Source organism: Hyaena hyaena, unplaced genomic scaffold, assembly GCF_003009895.1.
Source record: "Hyaena hyaena isolate Hyena2069 unplaced genomic scaffold, ASM300989v1 scaffold_547, whole genome shotgun sequence".
Lineage (NCBI taxonomy): Eukaryota > Metazoa > Chordata > Mammalia > Carnivora > Hyaenidae > Hyaena > Hyaena hyaena.
This window is the reverse complement of record NW_024081177.1, coordinates 256367-271704: the sequence shown is the minus strand read 5'-3', so window position 1 is coordinate 271704 and position 15338 is coordinate 256367. Positions and strand designations below refer to the sequence as shown.

General features: G+C 44.6%; 1 protein-coding gene across 1 annotated transcript; it reads left to right on the top strand.

The window, feature by feature from the left end:
- The first annotated feature begins 272 nt into the window (after nt 1–272).
- Nucleotides 273–9898, top strand: FGF23 (fibroblast growth factor 23). Its single transcript, XM_039255757.1, has 3 exons — nt 273–559; nt 6330–6433; nt 7635–9898. Exons 1-3 carry the CDS (start codon nt 364–366, stop codon nt 8070–8072), a joined length of 738 nt encoding a protein of 245 aa, XP_039111688.1. The 5' UTR covers nt 273–363; the 3' UTR covers nt 8073–9898.
- Nucleotides 9899–15338: the final 5440 nt, after the last annotated feature.

Below are 15338 nucleotides of genomic sequence, written 5' to 3'. Positions count from 1 at the left end.
AGTGGGGCAGGTCAACAGACAACCCAGAGTCGTAGATAACTTTTGCCCACACATCATTCACTTCTTGGAGCGTTGGCTTGAAATTGAGGGGTGTGTGTGTGTCTGGAACAACGTGCCTTCCGTGAGCCTCCAAGGTCTCTGCCTTCTCTTCCAATGGGCTGGTTACAACACAGAGGATGTGGACAGTGGAGTTTTTCCTGTTTGATGTCACACAGCTACCCTTTAAAAGTCCGAGGGAAAAAAGGAGGGAATCCAGCCTAGGATCCTGAGGCCAGATACCCACAAAGGAGAGGAGAAAAAGGCCAGGGAGTCAGGGAGGCAGTGTCAGGTTTCAAACTCCAGCCAGCCACTCAGAGCTCCGCAATGTCAGGGACCCGCCTTGGGCTCCTGGTCTCTGTCCTGTGCTGGGTAGTCAGAGGCTATCCTAACACCTCCCCACTGCTGGGCTCCAGCTGGGGTGGCCTGACCCACCTGTACACGGCCACAGCCAGGAACAGCTACCACCTGCAGATCCACAAGGACGGCCACGTGGATGGCACACCCCATCAGACCATCTACAGTGAGTAGGGGCTTCACCTGTGCTGGGAAAAGGGGGAGTTCCTCTGTCCACCCCCCCCCCAAAGGGCCTGTGGAGTCTTGGGCAAGACCAGAGGGCTAATCCAGCCTCCTAGCTTCTTGCCTCGAATCTATTTATTTGTGTGTGTGTGTGTGTGTGTGTGTGTGTTTAAACACACATTCGATCTTCTTGCCTTTTATCTATTTATTTGTGTGTGTGTGTGTGTGTTTAAATATACATTCAAGCTTCTTGCCTCGAACCTATTTATGTGTGTGTGTGTGTGTGTGTGTGTTTAAACCTGCAGAGATGATTTTGTTACCTCCCCAATTAGTGTTTGTTTCTTCCAACATGAATAATTTGTCTTTTTTTTTTTTGAGAGAGAGAGAGAGAGAAAGTGCAAGTGAGCAAGAGGCAGGGCTGGGGGATGGGAGAAAATCCCAAAAAGGAGAGAGAGAGAGAGAGAAGGGAAGAGAGAGAAATGGGGCACATCCTCACCCAAAGTGGGACTCGAACTCACAACATGAGATCATGACCTGAGCCAAAGTCAGATGCTTAACCAACTGAGGTACCTAGGTGCCCATGAATAATTTGTCTTAACTACAATCCCTCTTCAAAGCTACTCTTGCTTTGTCCTACCCAAAGAGTCCAAAAATGTACAGAATGTACAGAATAGAATGTACAGAAAGGCAACAAAGTAGAGGGGGGAAAAGCCAGACAGGTCATTGACACTGAGTTTAGCTCATAAATTTTGGACAGGGCTAACAGAAGTTGTCAAGAAGATTCCTGTATCAGACCGAGGATTAAAATAGATGAACTCAGGGGTTCTTTCCAACTCTGAGCTTCTAATATTCTGGTCTTATAAAACTTCTTAGGAAAAAATGTATTAAAGACAGACTGTCAGGTATATTGCCTTGATGGGTCTGACCAAGTGCATGAACAATCCACGTATCCAGGCACCCATGCATCCATCTCCCCATCATATTTACTAGGGGCTTTGCAGTTACCCAGTTTGGTGTCAGTTGGTGACTCCTTTCTTTGGAGCTGAAAGTTCCACTCAGTAGCAAATTGAGCTACTTTGGAACTCCTTGGCAACATGAGGCTACAGTGAGGCTACTGGATGATTTTAAAGACTAGGTTTGTGACAAACTGGATCACAGTCCACAAACAATTGATCAATTGGCTATGATTCCAATGAGGGTCCCTTTGCATGCACCTATATAGGGGACAGCGGTGTGGGAGGGGGGATGCATATTGAAAACGACAAGGTCTTCTATTTTAGGAGAATGTGGGAAAACTATGCTCAGGATACAAGAGAATGCAAGCAGATGCAGTACAGAGTATCACTGTCTCTGTTCAATGAAAGGAAACTTCTTATAGGAATAATGATTTGCCCTATTATTGTAATGAATTCATGGATAATTTTGCTGTGGTCTTGCTTTGTGGAATCAAAGGCCCTGAAAGCTGTAGCAAGCAAAGGCAGCCAGGCACAGCTCTTCAGGTGCTCAGTGGAGATGAGAGGAGGGACCAAAGTTCTCTCCAAATAGCAAAGTTCTCTCCAATAGCAGAACTCAAGGGGATATTGTAGGACTCAGGAGTCGACATTTGGGAAGCCACGTTTGAGTCCAATGATGTCAGAAATCTGAACGAAATCTGGATATACTTGATGCATCCAAAGTGTTGCTCATTTTTTTCAACGGATACTTAACAGAACCTTTCACCAAAGGGAATCCCAAAGACATGTTCTTTGGAGCATGACATGGAGTAGACAGTGTTCACTGGTTGTAGTGAGCCGTGTGCAGTACAGCGCGTGGCACTCAGCCTACATTATGAAGCAGGCAGCCTGAGTTGTAGAATTTATCCCTCAAATATCTACCTACATCAGGGCCGGAGAAGGCACTGATACTAGCTGGGAGTGAATTAAAATGACGTGGAAGAAGCAAAATAAATGGAACTGATTTCAGATTAAAAAAAAAACAGAAATGGGTCTTGTTTTGCCAGATGTAGATGGTGGCCAGGCACGTGTCTCTAGAAACTGACACAAATCTGTGTGGGGTGGTGGGTCAGAGTGGTGGGAGGGAGACTTACTTTTCCCAGTTTATATAACCCTCTGTACTATTCAAATCAGTTACTGTGTGTATTATCAAAATAAATGTAAATACTAAGGTCAAAAGTAACTTAAATAGTTAAGAGGAAACACTGAGGCATGTAGATGAATAGCACAGGTAATTCACAGACTGGTGAAGGATTTGCTTTCATCCTGCTGGAAGGTGTGTGGTGTTTCCCCCCCTCCTAATTATTACATATTTCTGGTGAAATCTGGTTCATTTGATTATTGTGCTTTAGTAAATTCTTGATTAATAGTCGGGTGCCCAACCCATCTTTGAGCTGGTGGTCGTCGTGAAATTATCTGCCCTACAAGATTCTGTAACCTCCCTTGGGATTCCTAGCACTGCTGTCAGGAGGCCTCTCTGACCTCTGTGTCTTCTGTCCCACTAAGAAGTGGGCTACCTTCTTACTCCTCACCAACCTTACTTTGTAGAAACAGCAAAGGAGATGCTCAGTGCTCTGGTTAATATCACTCCGGGGATCCTGGCATGTTTCCTTCTTCCATTTTTCCCTCTGGCACTTTTCTTTACCCAAAGCTGAATTATCCTGTCTCTTTAATCTTGCAAACTATTCTCTTCCTTTTGGGGATCTCAAAGCACTTTACATCTGTCATCTCATTTATCATTTACTGGCTATGAGAATAGAATAGAGCAGATAATTTTCTACTTGTAGTGCAGAGTGGAGGCATGTGGCAAAAGTAAAATTACTAGCATTTAGAAAGTGTTCTTATTGTGGATAAGAATATTATCTCATGACATCCTCAAGATGACCAAACGAGGTAAATGAATTCCCTACATATGAAAAACTAAGGTTAAAGAACTACACTGGCTCAGGGTCACCTTGAGGACACCTTGACCCCAACCCCATGTTTCTTCCAGGGTCCATTGAGCCCATCTGGCTGCAACAGGTTGTGGTTCCAGCAGCCAGTGATTTGCGCCTTCCTTCTGCCAAATTCTGCTCTAGAATCTGAGCAGCCTGTGAAAACCTGCCTTCTGAACGAGCAAAGGGAAGGCGATCAGTCTCTGACATTTTCTGCACTTTCTCATTGGCTCATGTTGGTTTGATTCAAGTCTGTGCATCCTTTGTGGCAGCTTCTCTCTGTTCCCCTGCAGGCTGTTTTCTCCTAGGACCAGCCCTGGAGCTCAGGAGCACAGGCGGCATGCACGCTGCCCCCACGGCCCCCAGCATGAGGCCCACACGGCTGCCAGAGCTGTCGCGTGCTGTAAACGGCAGGCCAGCACATGCCACGTAATGCCTGCCATTTCCCAACACTTTCTGAAGAAAGTCACTTTTCCAACCATGTTTGCGTTTGTATCTAATCTGCCCCATAATGTAGGCAGGACCGCTACTATTATTCTCTTTACACAGCTGAGCAACCCAAGGCTAAAGCAATGATCTGCCCAAGGCTACAAAGTCAGCAAGTAGCATTGGTGGGACCAGAATCCAGGTACCCCAGTTCCTGGTCAGCACCCCTGCCCTGCCCTACTCGGGCACGGCATGACTTGAGGTTCCCATGGGTCACAGCATGTGTCTGCCACTTGATTTTGTCTTCTCAGGCTTGTGATGATTCCTGTTGGAGCTGCAGGGTCGTGGGAAGGGGATGTTAGAGTCACCATCCTGCATTCGAATCTTGCCTTAGTTCCCTTTTCACATAAATTGGGATGCTGCTATGATCCATGTTAATGCTAATAATATTAACAACATTACAGTTGTTTTGAGAATTTCAAATATGTAGAGTACCTAAAAAGCACAGCACTAAGTATACTTTTTTTCCCAAAGTGGGTCAGGGCAAAAACTTATTTTTTACACATTCCTTTTGTTTCCCTCAGGGCTTGCCATAGAGTTAGCCATATATTTGAGACACATAGGCAGACCTTGTTATGGAGCAATTTAAATATCCTTGGCACCTCCCATACTCCACCCCACTTCCAGAAACTTCCCTCAAGATTAACTCTTAGCCAAGCTTGGAAACAACATTTCTCCTCAGCCTTCTTACTTTCTCTTCCTTCTGAGCTTGCTCCCGCCCTCATTCCCTCTGTCCTACATCATTCCAATTTCAGTTCACGTGAGGCTCTATACTCAGCTAGCATCTAAGTATTGTCTGCTACTCTCCTCAGAGGTCTCTGTATTGAGCCAACACAGGGTAAGAGGGGGAGACACAGGTGTAAGTCACCCCATGAGGCTCGGCCACTTACTGGGCACAGGCGCTGGGCATTTACAATCTCTCTGGAAAGATTTTTGGAAAAGAATTTCTGGAAATTTCTGGAAAAGAATCTCAAACACCTGCCTGGGGGCTGTGAGGCCAAAGGAGAAACACATGGGAATTCTGTGGTAGGCAAATGCAAGTGATTCCAAAGACTTAAAGAAATGATTTCTAAGCAGAAAATGTCAGGTAATTAAAAAGCATATGGGGTGGAAGTCTTGTTGAATTGCACACTTGCCACAAAACAGAAAGCTTTAGGCTGCATTTAACCAGTCCTTGCCACAATGCACTGTAAATTGTTAAAATTGCAAGTCCCCATGAGGGTAGGCTGTCATCAGTTATTTGAAGCATAAGTAGTATATGTGGATGTCAGATCCCTGTTGGAGCCTGGTTGTTGAGCGGGGACATGGAAAGACCATGAGGGACAGCACTGGAGGGGACACCACCAAGCAAGACAAGGACACAGAACCGCAATGAAGATCCAAGAAGACATCACATGCACCTGTGGTATCTATTCGACATATAAAGATAAACTCTCTGCTCCTAAGGAGCTCGCTTAAGGGGAGGCACTTAGTAAACATAGCTATGGCAAGGTGAATGAAATGCATGTGGTAATAAAGGTGTGGGCATTAGTTCTGATACAGAGATTAGGAAAGTCTTCATAGAAAGGGACATCTGAGCCTGTCCTTGAAGGATGAATGATTTCGATAAGCAGAGAAGGGAGGGAAAGATCAGTTCTAATACAGTTCTTGACACATAATGGGTGCTGGGTGATGTGTCACTGACGATTGCATTGCACACTTACCTGGGTGGAGCCCAGGCTCTATAAGCAAGCTGGATCCTTGAAAGACGTCGCTGCATGGATTTAAAAATTGGAAAAGCCCAGAAGGCTTGGGGGAATGTGATGACCGCCACTAACATTAAGAGGTATTAGCCAGGCAGCAGGGAAAATAAAGACGGTGCAGGCAGAGAGAGAAACATGTGTCCAGGGCAGGAGCTCAGAGTGCTCTGTACAGACGAGAGGAGGAAGTAGGAGGCAAATAGTGGCAGGAGGCAAGGGAGGGGGTAGTTTGGAGGGGAGAATCCAAAGCAGTGGAGCTGAACAAGTAAGTACAAGAGGAGTAAAGTGAAGTGAAATCACCGCCCTTAGAATCAATCAAGGAAGGGGCACCTGGGTGGTTCAGTTGGTTGAGCATCTGGCTGTTGGTTTTGACTCAGGCCATGAGCTCCTGGTTCGTGAGTGCACTGAGCTCTGCACTCACCTCTCTCTCTCCTCTTCCTCATCACACACACACACACACACACACACACACACACACGCATGCATACGTGCTCTCTCTTTCAAAATAAATTTTTAAAAAAAATCAATCAAGGGAAGTTTCATGGAGGTGGGTTTTCAGGAAGTGCCCAGAGATAGGAATTGGATGTGCGGCCAGGTTTTGACCTGGATGGTTTTCTCCACAGGTGCCCTGATGATCAGATCGGAGGATGCTGGCTTTGTGGTGATAACAGGTGTGATGAGTCGGAGGTACCTCTGTATGGACTTCAGAGGCAACATCTTTGGATCAGTTAGTTTCTTTTTGTGCTGGTCACCATTTAGAGATAATTCATTTCTTCGCCAGAACATAAAATTTTATAGCTTAATGATTCCATTTGCAGCGCTTGGTGATGTTTCCACCAAGGGATGTAGTCAATCTAAGTAGGAGATGTTCAGGTTTATACACTGGGGTTTGAACCCAGGTGGTCTGATTCTGTAGGCCCGGCTCTTGGCCTCTAGTCTGACTGCCTGTTAGCACCCATTTTTGTATCTTCACCGCACCTTGTATGTAGGTCCCCCAGTGAGAAGCCATTGGTGTCTTCCCCATTCTTTTACTAGACCTTCTTGACCTTGGACTGGTACCCTCTCTTCTTAGAATGTCAGTTTCCTCATCTGGAAAAAGTGAAGTGGGATCTCCCTCCAGTTAAAGATCTCTCATGAACGATCTCTGTCTGCCGCAGCTGTGGTTGCTGGTGGATCAGATCGGCGAGCAAAGGATTTCCCAAACTACAGGTTACAGGCATATTCCAAAGGGTTTTGAGATCAGACAGTAATAGGACTGCTCATCTCCAGAGCCTCAACCACCAGACAGACCCACAAGAAATATACCCTGATGGCAATGACTTTCTGTTCTGTTCCCTGCTATGTCCCAGCACCTACAACACTCTCTGGCTGGAAATCGACAGCTCTCTGTGGAACAAATAGAGGCATGACTTAAAATATCTGCTGACCACATTTAGGCATATAGGTAGTCTTCATATGCAAAACACTGCATGGAGTTAGAGGATTCAGTGAAATATTATATGAACGCCCCAGCAGGCATTCAGTGAAGGCCGGTACTAAGTGAGTGGCAGAGCCGAGGTCTCAAACCTAGGGCATGTGTGGCCAGAGTTCACATCATCTTGGAATGCCCTCCCTTATGTTTGGCCCTATAAACTCCAACCCCACCTCCTTCGTCCAGGTAAGGGCGCAGGCCCAAGCCAACTTGCAGCAGAGAGAGGGTTGAGAGGGAGAGGCAGAAGGCAGGGGTGAGCCTGAAGTTGGCCCTCCCTCCGGAAACAGGGCCTCGAAGCGCTGGGGGCTGAGGCCAGTCGAGCCCCCCACCGTGCGGCCCCGTGTAGGCCCAGCAGGCAAGGGCCTCGGCTTCCCTCCAGGAGGGCGAGGGGTTCAAGACGCCTCCCCGGACCGAGCCCCCAGGGCCCGGGCCTCACCCCTCTGCTCATCCCTTCCAGCACCTCTTCAGCCCTGAGAGCTGCCGATTCCGACAGCGGACGCTGGAAAACGGCTACGACGTGTACCACTCCCCGCAGCACCGCTTCCTCGTCAGCCTGGGCCCCGCCAAGAGGGCCTTCCTGCCGGGCACCAACCCGCCGCCCTACTCCCAGTTCCTGTCGCGCAGGAACGAGATCCCCCTCATCCACTTCAACACCCCCCGGCCCAGGCGCCACACCCGCAGCGCCGAGGACGCGGAGCGCGACCCGCTGAACGTGCTGAAGCCCCGGCCCCGCATGACCCCCGCGCCGGCTTCCTGCTCGCAGGAGCTCCCAAGCGCCGAGGACAGCGGCGTGGTGGCCAGCGACCCGTTAGGGGTGCTCAGGGGCAACAGGGTGAACGCTCACGCGGGGGGCATGGGCGTGGAGAGGTGCCGCCCCTTCCCCAGGTTCGTCTAGGGGGGCTGGAAGGGAATCCGTGGCCGCGCTGTCCTGAAAGCTGCACTGGATCCGGGGGGAAGGCGGGGGTGAGGTGTGCGGGGGGGCTGTTTCATTCCCCTTCTACCAGGAGGGCCTCGGGAATGCGCCTTTGAGGCCTGGGTGGTGGCGGTTTCGCTGCCTTCCCCACCCCACCCACGCCACCTTTCTGAATTTAGAAGCCCAGAAAGATAAACTAAAAGTTTCGCCTTCATTAAGAAGAGAGGGATTCCCACCACCAGACCCAACCCCACCCGGAAGTTTCTCTCCCCTGTGCCTCCCTTCTTCGTCTAGCGTTACAAACCAAGCAATGGCTTAGTGAGCTCACCGCTGCCAAGGTGAAGGGAAGAGCCAGCACCACTAGCTTCTCCACTGCTCGTGCTACATTCACGTTACCTGCACGGGCCCTGTTGGCATTTGAGTTTGCAACGCTGACCTAGGGCATTAACAGCGGACCTGGGCAAACTGGTAACAATCCTCATCTCAGGCCTGCACCCTTCCCTAGAGCGTCTCTGGAAAAAAGCTGTCAAAAGGTTGATAACAGGCTGGTGAAAACTGAACTAGAATGTTTGGAGAACTGAGGCAAGAAATCAAACTAGAAAATTCAACCTCCCCACGGGGTGGGCACCCCTTGCTGGGTTCTTTCCCCCTCTGTGCAGCCAGAGCCAGAGGGCCCTGCCTGTTCCCAAGCGGTCCATGATACAGCCCTGCTTTGGCATAGGCTCCTGAAAATCTCCCCCGCTAGGAAGTGAAAATCAGTATTTTAAATGGAAATAAATGGAAACTCCCCTAAGAGGCATTTGATGAAGCCTACTTCCAAGCTGAGTAGTACCGCATTTGGGATGACTTACAAAAGTGTTAACAGGGAAGGGGCCTTGGGACAACGGGACTGCTCGGGGTTGGGTTTTCTGTGGACTGGTAGGCTGTGTCCTTATGTCTAAGGGAAATGGTATCAAGGGCTCAGGGGGAAGAAGTCCAATAATCAGGGGACCGATGTGTAGGAATTCCACAAAGACCAGGCTGCCAGTTCTTCACTATAGTTGCCTCACTGCTCTGCAGCAGTGGCTAGAGTTTAGCTAAAACTCCCCTGGGCTGGCAGAGGAGTCCACACTGGGTTGGTGTCCACTTGCAAATCCTGGGGGAGTGGGGGAGGGGGGGGTTGACTGAAGACAGTTTTCAGACCCAGGAAAAGCAAACCTCACTAGCCAGACGGCTGAGGCACCAGCCTGATACTTAGCCTCCCCCTACACAGCCTTACCACCTGCCTCCGAGTCTTTCTACAAGGGGGCCCCATGTTCCTACCTCTGCTCTACCCAACCTACCCAGCAGGAGGCTAACAAGCAGAGCAGACTTACAGCTTCTTCCCACTTTGTTTTTTTCCACTGCCATCATGCGCCCAGCCTTAGAAACTGATGTTCTTTTAATTATGAAACATTGGATCACTGTTTTCACCTGAACTTGAAGGACTAGTACCCATTCGGAAACACGAAAACTATGCATACTACTATATAGCAGTGCATGGCAAATATTGTCTCAATTTTCATTTCCTGTTGGAGAACTTATACTGTATAAAAGCTATTGGAAGCTCCCCGATACTGACAACTAGATGTAAAATCCCAAAAGGACTTTGGTAGAAAACTGGTTGTGATCTTCTAAACCCAATACCATTTATTAGGGATTTTTTTCCTTTGGCAGGAGCTGAGGCAGTCCCCACAAATTTCTACGTTCCTTAGCATGTGGCGATATTTATTTATTTATTTGGAAAATTTGCCTATCGCTTGATATTTATATTTATAAAAGTATAACCCCACCTTTCTTCTTTCTTCTGTTTAAAAGAAAAATAAAATTTATTTCAGCTTCTCTTAGCTTTTCTTTTCTGTATGACTAAATAAAAGCATGTCAGAATATGATAATGAAAGGGATTATAGGAGGGCAGCATTGTGAAAATCCAGAGAGAGTAATATTGAATTGAAAAAGAGTATCGGAGTTTTAAAATATTCAGTCCTTGCCATTCATAAATGGACTCAGCAGTTTGGGTTAATTCAGACAGAATTACTGGGAAAAAAAAAGGGAAATTTCCTACCAATATGGAATTTCTGATCACTCTAGCTCTAAAGTGTTTTCTTTAAGGAGAGAATTTTTCATTTGGAAAATACCAACAGATGTAACCACATCAATATCCCAGTGAACTAGATACTATGTACTTGACACAGACAGTGTTCCCGCCCTGTGAGACTTCATAGCAGGACGCCAAGACGTGGACTCTATGTCCTCTCTTTCTGCCACTGGTGTCCCCAGAATTTCTTCCTTAATCTCTGTCTGACCAACTACGCAAACAGAAAGCAAAGATAACAATTACACATTTATATCACAATTATATGCAAATACACATTTGTATTCAAATTTACATCACCTCAAAACTACAGTTAGTTTTTCACTGCCTGACTTTAGCCTCTCCCTTGTAACAGTTAATGTAGAACTTCGTGCAGTGTTCACTATTTTGACTGGTGTTCAAATGACCTTCTGACAAACCAGATTGTCTTCTGATTGCATCCAAGAGTCTGAGTACCAAAGCCCTCCATACGGCAGAGAAGGGTGATGGATAGGCATCAGGATAGATCCAGGGCTGGAGGTCAAATGCCTTATTTCTTTCATCACAGAAAACAGACTTGTCAAAGGCAGATTACTGTTTTACAAGTTCCTTCCTTTTTATTTTTATTTTTTAACATTGCCTCCATAGTATTTCTGAAATAAAAGGCAGAAGGGTTAAATGACTCTGTTTTATTTCTGGCCTGAAGGACTTTAAAATCTGATAACCCAACAGAATGGAACCAAAATAACCATTTTGTAATAAACAGGCCTTCATTCCATTATAGAAGGAGAATTGAACACTGTTGAGAAAAGATGTCCTGTGGACATTTCCTCTCCACAGGCTTGGAAGAGTTCTTTTCTGTGTCCATGAAAACATGGACACATGTTCCTTCTCCCTAAGGAAAAGAAAATTTAAAGCTTTTAATGCAACATAATTCGTGGAGTAAGGATAGGAGAAGGCAAGTGAAGAAATCTGTACCTATCACTTTTATGATACATTATATAATCTGGCTGCTAGAAGCTTCAGAGATCCAAACAGGCAGGATGCCCAGTATTTAAAGCCCGATCTTTATCTTGTCCACAGAATTATAAATCCTTGCAGGATAAAGATAGCATCATAACCCTCACACGTATTTATACAGATACTACTGTTTACACAGAACTTGCATACATCTTAGCTAATTTAACACTTGTAACCACGTAGCTGCCACTTTCAGCCATGACAGGGTAACTGGTGACAGATGTGCCGTCCTGACAAAACAACTATAAAACAAAACATGGGGCAATTGTTTTCACATATGGAGTGGCACGAGACTCCGATCTTTGGGAAAAAAGAAACAAGTCCCGTGATCATCCCCACTTTCTGTCCTGGGAACACGTGACAGGGAGACAGAACCCAGGCAGGGTGGTACTCGCACTCACAAGAGAGGGGTCTGCGTGAGCATACACTGCAGGTCTCTGGCCACGGATGGGGCTATACCTGAAGCAGAGGAAAATACAGCAAGACCCTACACAAAGACCACCTGCTACAGAACGGGGAGATGAGCAGTGAGTGATACTAAAGGCCATAAAATGCTGAGAAACATCAGAAATCCGACTAGGCCAGGGCACGGGGGCTCACTGGGCGCATCGGCATCTGAGCCGTAGAAAGGCCACATCTTAGAAGGCGTGAGCCCCAGAGAAAAGGACACACCCTAAAACTAAATTTAAAACCGAATGAAATAGGCCTGCTGTAACAGAGAATTACACCAAGCCTGACAAGGCCACAATGGTCTGCCGCTAATTTAAGTGTTTTCCTGAACAAATGAGATGCCATTTAAAGGCAGATGACATAAACCAGACTCCATGCATGGTCTCCTCCGTGCTCCTTGAGAAATAAGGAAAAATGGCCCACAGTCAAGAGGAAATGCAATCACTAGAAAGCACCCCAGATCTTGGAGTTCGTAGGCAAGAGCTTTAAAGAGCTATTACACATATGTTTAAGGGCTTTCAAGGAAAGTATATCAAGGAGTAAACAGATCAGGAATCTCAGGAAATTTTAAAAATCTAGAATTCAGGGGCGCCTGGGTGGCTGGGTCACTTAAGTATCCGACTCTTGATTTGGCTCAGGTCATGATCTCACAGTTCATGAGTTCAAGCCCTGCATTGGGCTCTGTGCTGACAGCATGAAATCTGCTTGGAATTCTCTCTCTCAACCGCTCGTACTCTCAAAATAAGTAAAATTAAATTTTTTTTTAAATATCAGAATTGAATAATAACTGAAGAGAAAAATGTGTTAAATGGGCTTCATAGCAGATTGGAGATCTAAGAATAAATACCCATTTAATATAAAAAATTAATATAAATTATCCAATCTGAACAAGAGAAAAAAGTTTTAAAAAATGTCCAGAGTTATAGTGATCTGTGGGATAGTATTAAACTGTCCAAAATATGTGTAAGTGGAGTCCCAGAAGGACCGTAGCAGAAAAAGTTGAAGAATATATATTTGAAGAAACATTTGAAGATACAATAGCTGAAAATTTCCCCCAAACTGGTGAAAAATGAATGTACTAATACAAGAAGCTTAGAAAACCTCAAGCAAAATAAATACAAAGAAAACCACACTCAGGTATCAGACTGCTGAAAAACAAAGATAAAATCTTGACAACTGTTGCAGAAATAGGGCTTTACAAATAGGTAATCAGCTAGAAGTATATATATCTATGTATATATATATATGTATGTATGTATGTGTATATATATATATATGTATGTATGTATATGTATATATGGTATACTTCTTTCCCTTGGTTTCTTTACTACTTAAAGCAAAAATTACAATGTGGTACTGTGGGGCTTATGATATAGGAAGGTGGATACATATGGCAAAATGATCACACTGGATGAGAAGATTAAACAAAACAAATGTTTGCAGGATAACACTATATGTGAAATCACCATACAGTATAACCTATATGGGGTAAGTTACAAATATTGCATACTGTAATTCCTAAAATAACCACAACAATAATAATGCAAACAAGTATTGGTAAAAAGCCAATGGACATATTAAAAGTGATTACTAAAAAGTATTCAATAATTTCAAAAGGCAGAGAAGAATAGAACAAAAATAAGATGGAACCAACGAAAAATGAGAGATTAAATCCACTCATATCAGTAATTACAGGATATATCAATGACATGCTACAACCAAAGGCAGGAATGGTTAGACTGGATTAAATAAAAATACCCAACTATAAGTTGTCTATAAAGGATGGATGGAAAGGTGCTGTTTTAGTTTGCTAGGGCAAAACTAACAAAATACCACAGATTGGAGTGGCTTTAAACAACAGAAATTTATTCTTCTCAGAGTTCTGGAGGTCTGGCTGGGCCTCTCACTTTGGCTTAGAAATGGTGGTCTTCTTGCATGTCTTCGCACAGTCCTCTCTCCATGCACAGGCAACCCTTAGTGTCTCTGTGTCCTCTTCATTTAAGGACACGAGTCAGACTGGCTTAGGTCCCACCCTGTTGGCCTCATTTTAACTTAATCACCTTTTTAAAAGGCTCCATGTCCAAATACAGTCACATTCTGAATTACTTGGGACTAGGGCTTCAATTTATGAATTTAGGGAGGAGGGGAGGGGGCACAATTCTCTTAGCGAGTAACAAAGAGGCAAAGAAATCAGTAAGGATAGAAATATCTGAGCAACACTATTAATGAACCTCATATAATTTACATCCAAAGGCACTAAACCTAACAACTACAGAGTATATACTCTTTCCAAGTATATATAAAATATCCATCAAGATACATGCTGAGCCAATAAACAAGTCTCAACTCAAAAATTCAAAATCTTACAGAAAAAGTAAAATGATTGAATAAATAAATGAAAAAGAGTCCAATCTCTCAGGCAGAGTTCCAAAAAAAATTATGTAGATACTCTGTCCTCAAGGAGGGAGGCATAAACCCCCACTATGCACACTGACTTTCTCCCAAAGGGTACAGTATGGAACTTCACCAAGGAGAATCTTCACAAGCACTATCTCAGCCAGGTGATCAAGCTCAACATCAAAATCAATCAACATCAATAATCAAATGAAATAAGTAATGTTTATAGTACGTACTCTTGATATGTGATAAAAATAATACTTTGCCTCTGTGTTCTTCTCTCAAAAAACTATAAGCCAACTCTAATCATGAGAAAAAAATCAAATTCCTGTAGAGATCTGACAAAACATCCAACTAGTGCTCCTCAAAGCTTCCAAGGTGGTCAAAAATCAAAGTCTGGGCACCTGGGTGGCTCAGCATCTGACTCTTGGTTTCGGCTCAGTTCACAAGCTCGTGGCTTCATGGGTTTGAGCCCCACATTGGCATTCTCTCTCTCCCTCTCTCTCTGCCCACTGATGCTGTCTCTGTCTTAAAATAAATAAACTTTTTAAAAAAATCACTATTTAAAAACAAAACACAAAATGAAAGTCTAATAAACTGTCACAACCAAGAAGGACCCCTGAGGAGACATGACAACTAAATTCAATGTGGTATGAAATGGGATTGGGAATTCTGGAACAAAAAGATACCACGTAAAGACTAAGGAAATCTATAATGCATCAATAGTGATTCATTAATTGCAACAAGTGTACCATATTAACATATATCAATAATAGAGGAAACTGAGCATAGGCTACATGGAAACTCTTGATAGTACCTTTAAACGTTTCTGCAAATCTAGGGGTGTCTGAGTGGCTTAGTTGGCTAATCATCCAAATTCGGCTCAGGTCATGATTTCACAGTTGGTAAGTTCGAGCCCACATCGGGCTCTATGCTGACAGCTCAGAGCCTGGAGCCTGCTTCAGATTCTGTGTCTCCCTCTCCCTCTCTCTCTCTCTGTGTCTCTCCCCTGCTTATGCTCTGTCTCTGTCTCACTCTCTCTCTCAAAAGTAAACATTAAAAAAATAAAAATAAGCTTTTGTAAATCTAAAAGTTACTTTAAAAACAAAGTCTATTACAAAATGTGTATGGATTGTGGGGATGAGCACTGGGTGTTATATGGAAACCAACTTGACAATAAACTATTTTTAAAAAATTAAAAAACAAAACAGAACAAATGTATATGGAAATGCAAAGGACCTGAAACAGCAAATAAAAGGACAATAAGGAATCTAAAAATTGACCCACAT

What these genes read in the sequence shown, in the direction of transcription:
- FGF23 (XM_039255757.1), top strand. Translation starts at nt 364, where the DNA reads ATGTCAGGGACCCGCCTTGGGCTCCTGGTCTCTGTCCTGTGCTGGGTA. An exon ending in ACCCCATCAGACCATCTACA is followed by an intron (nt 560 to 6,329) that starts GTGAGTAGGGGC and finishes TTTTCTCCACAG; the next exon opens with GTGCCCTGATGATCAGATCG. An exon ending in GAGGCAACATCTTTGGATCA is followed by an intron (nt 6,434 to 7,634) that starts GTTAGTTTCTTT and finishes CATCCCTTCCAG; the next exon opens with CACCTCTTCAGCCCTGAGAG.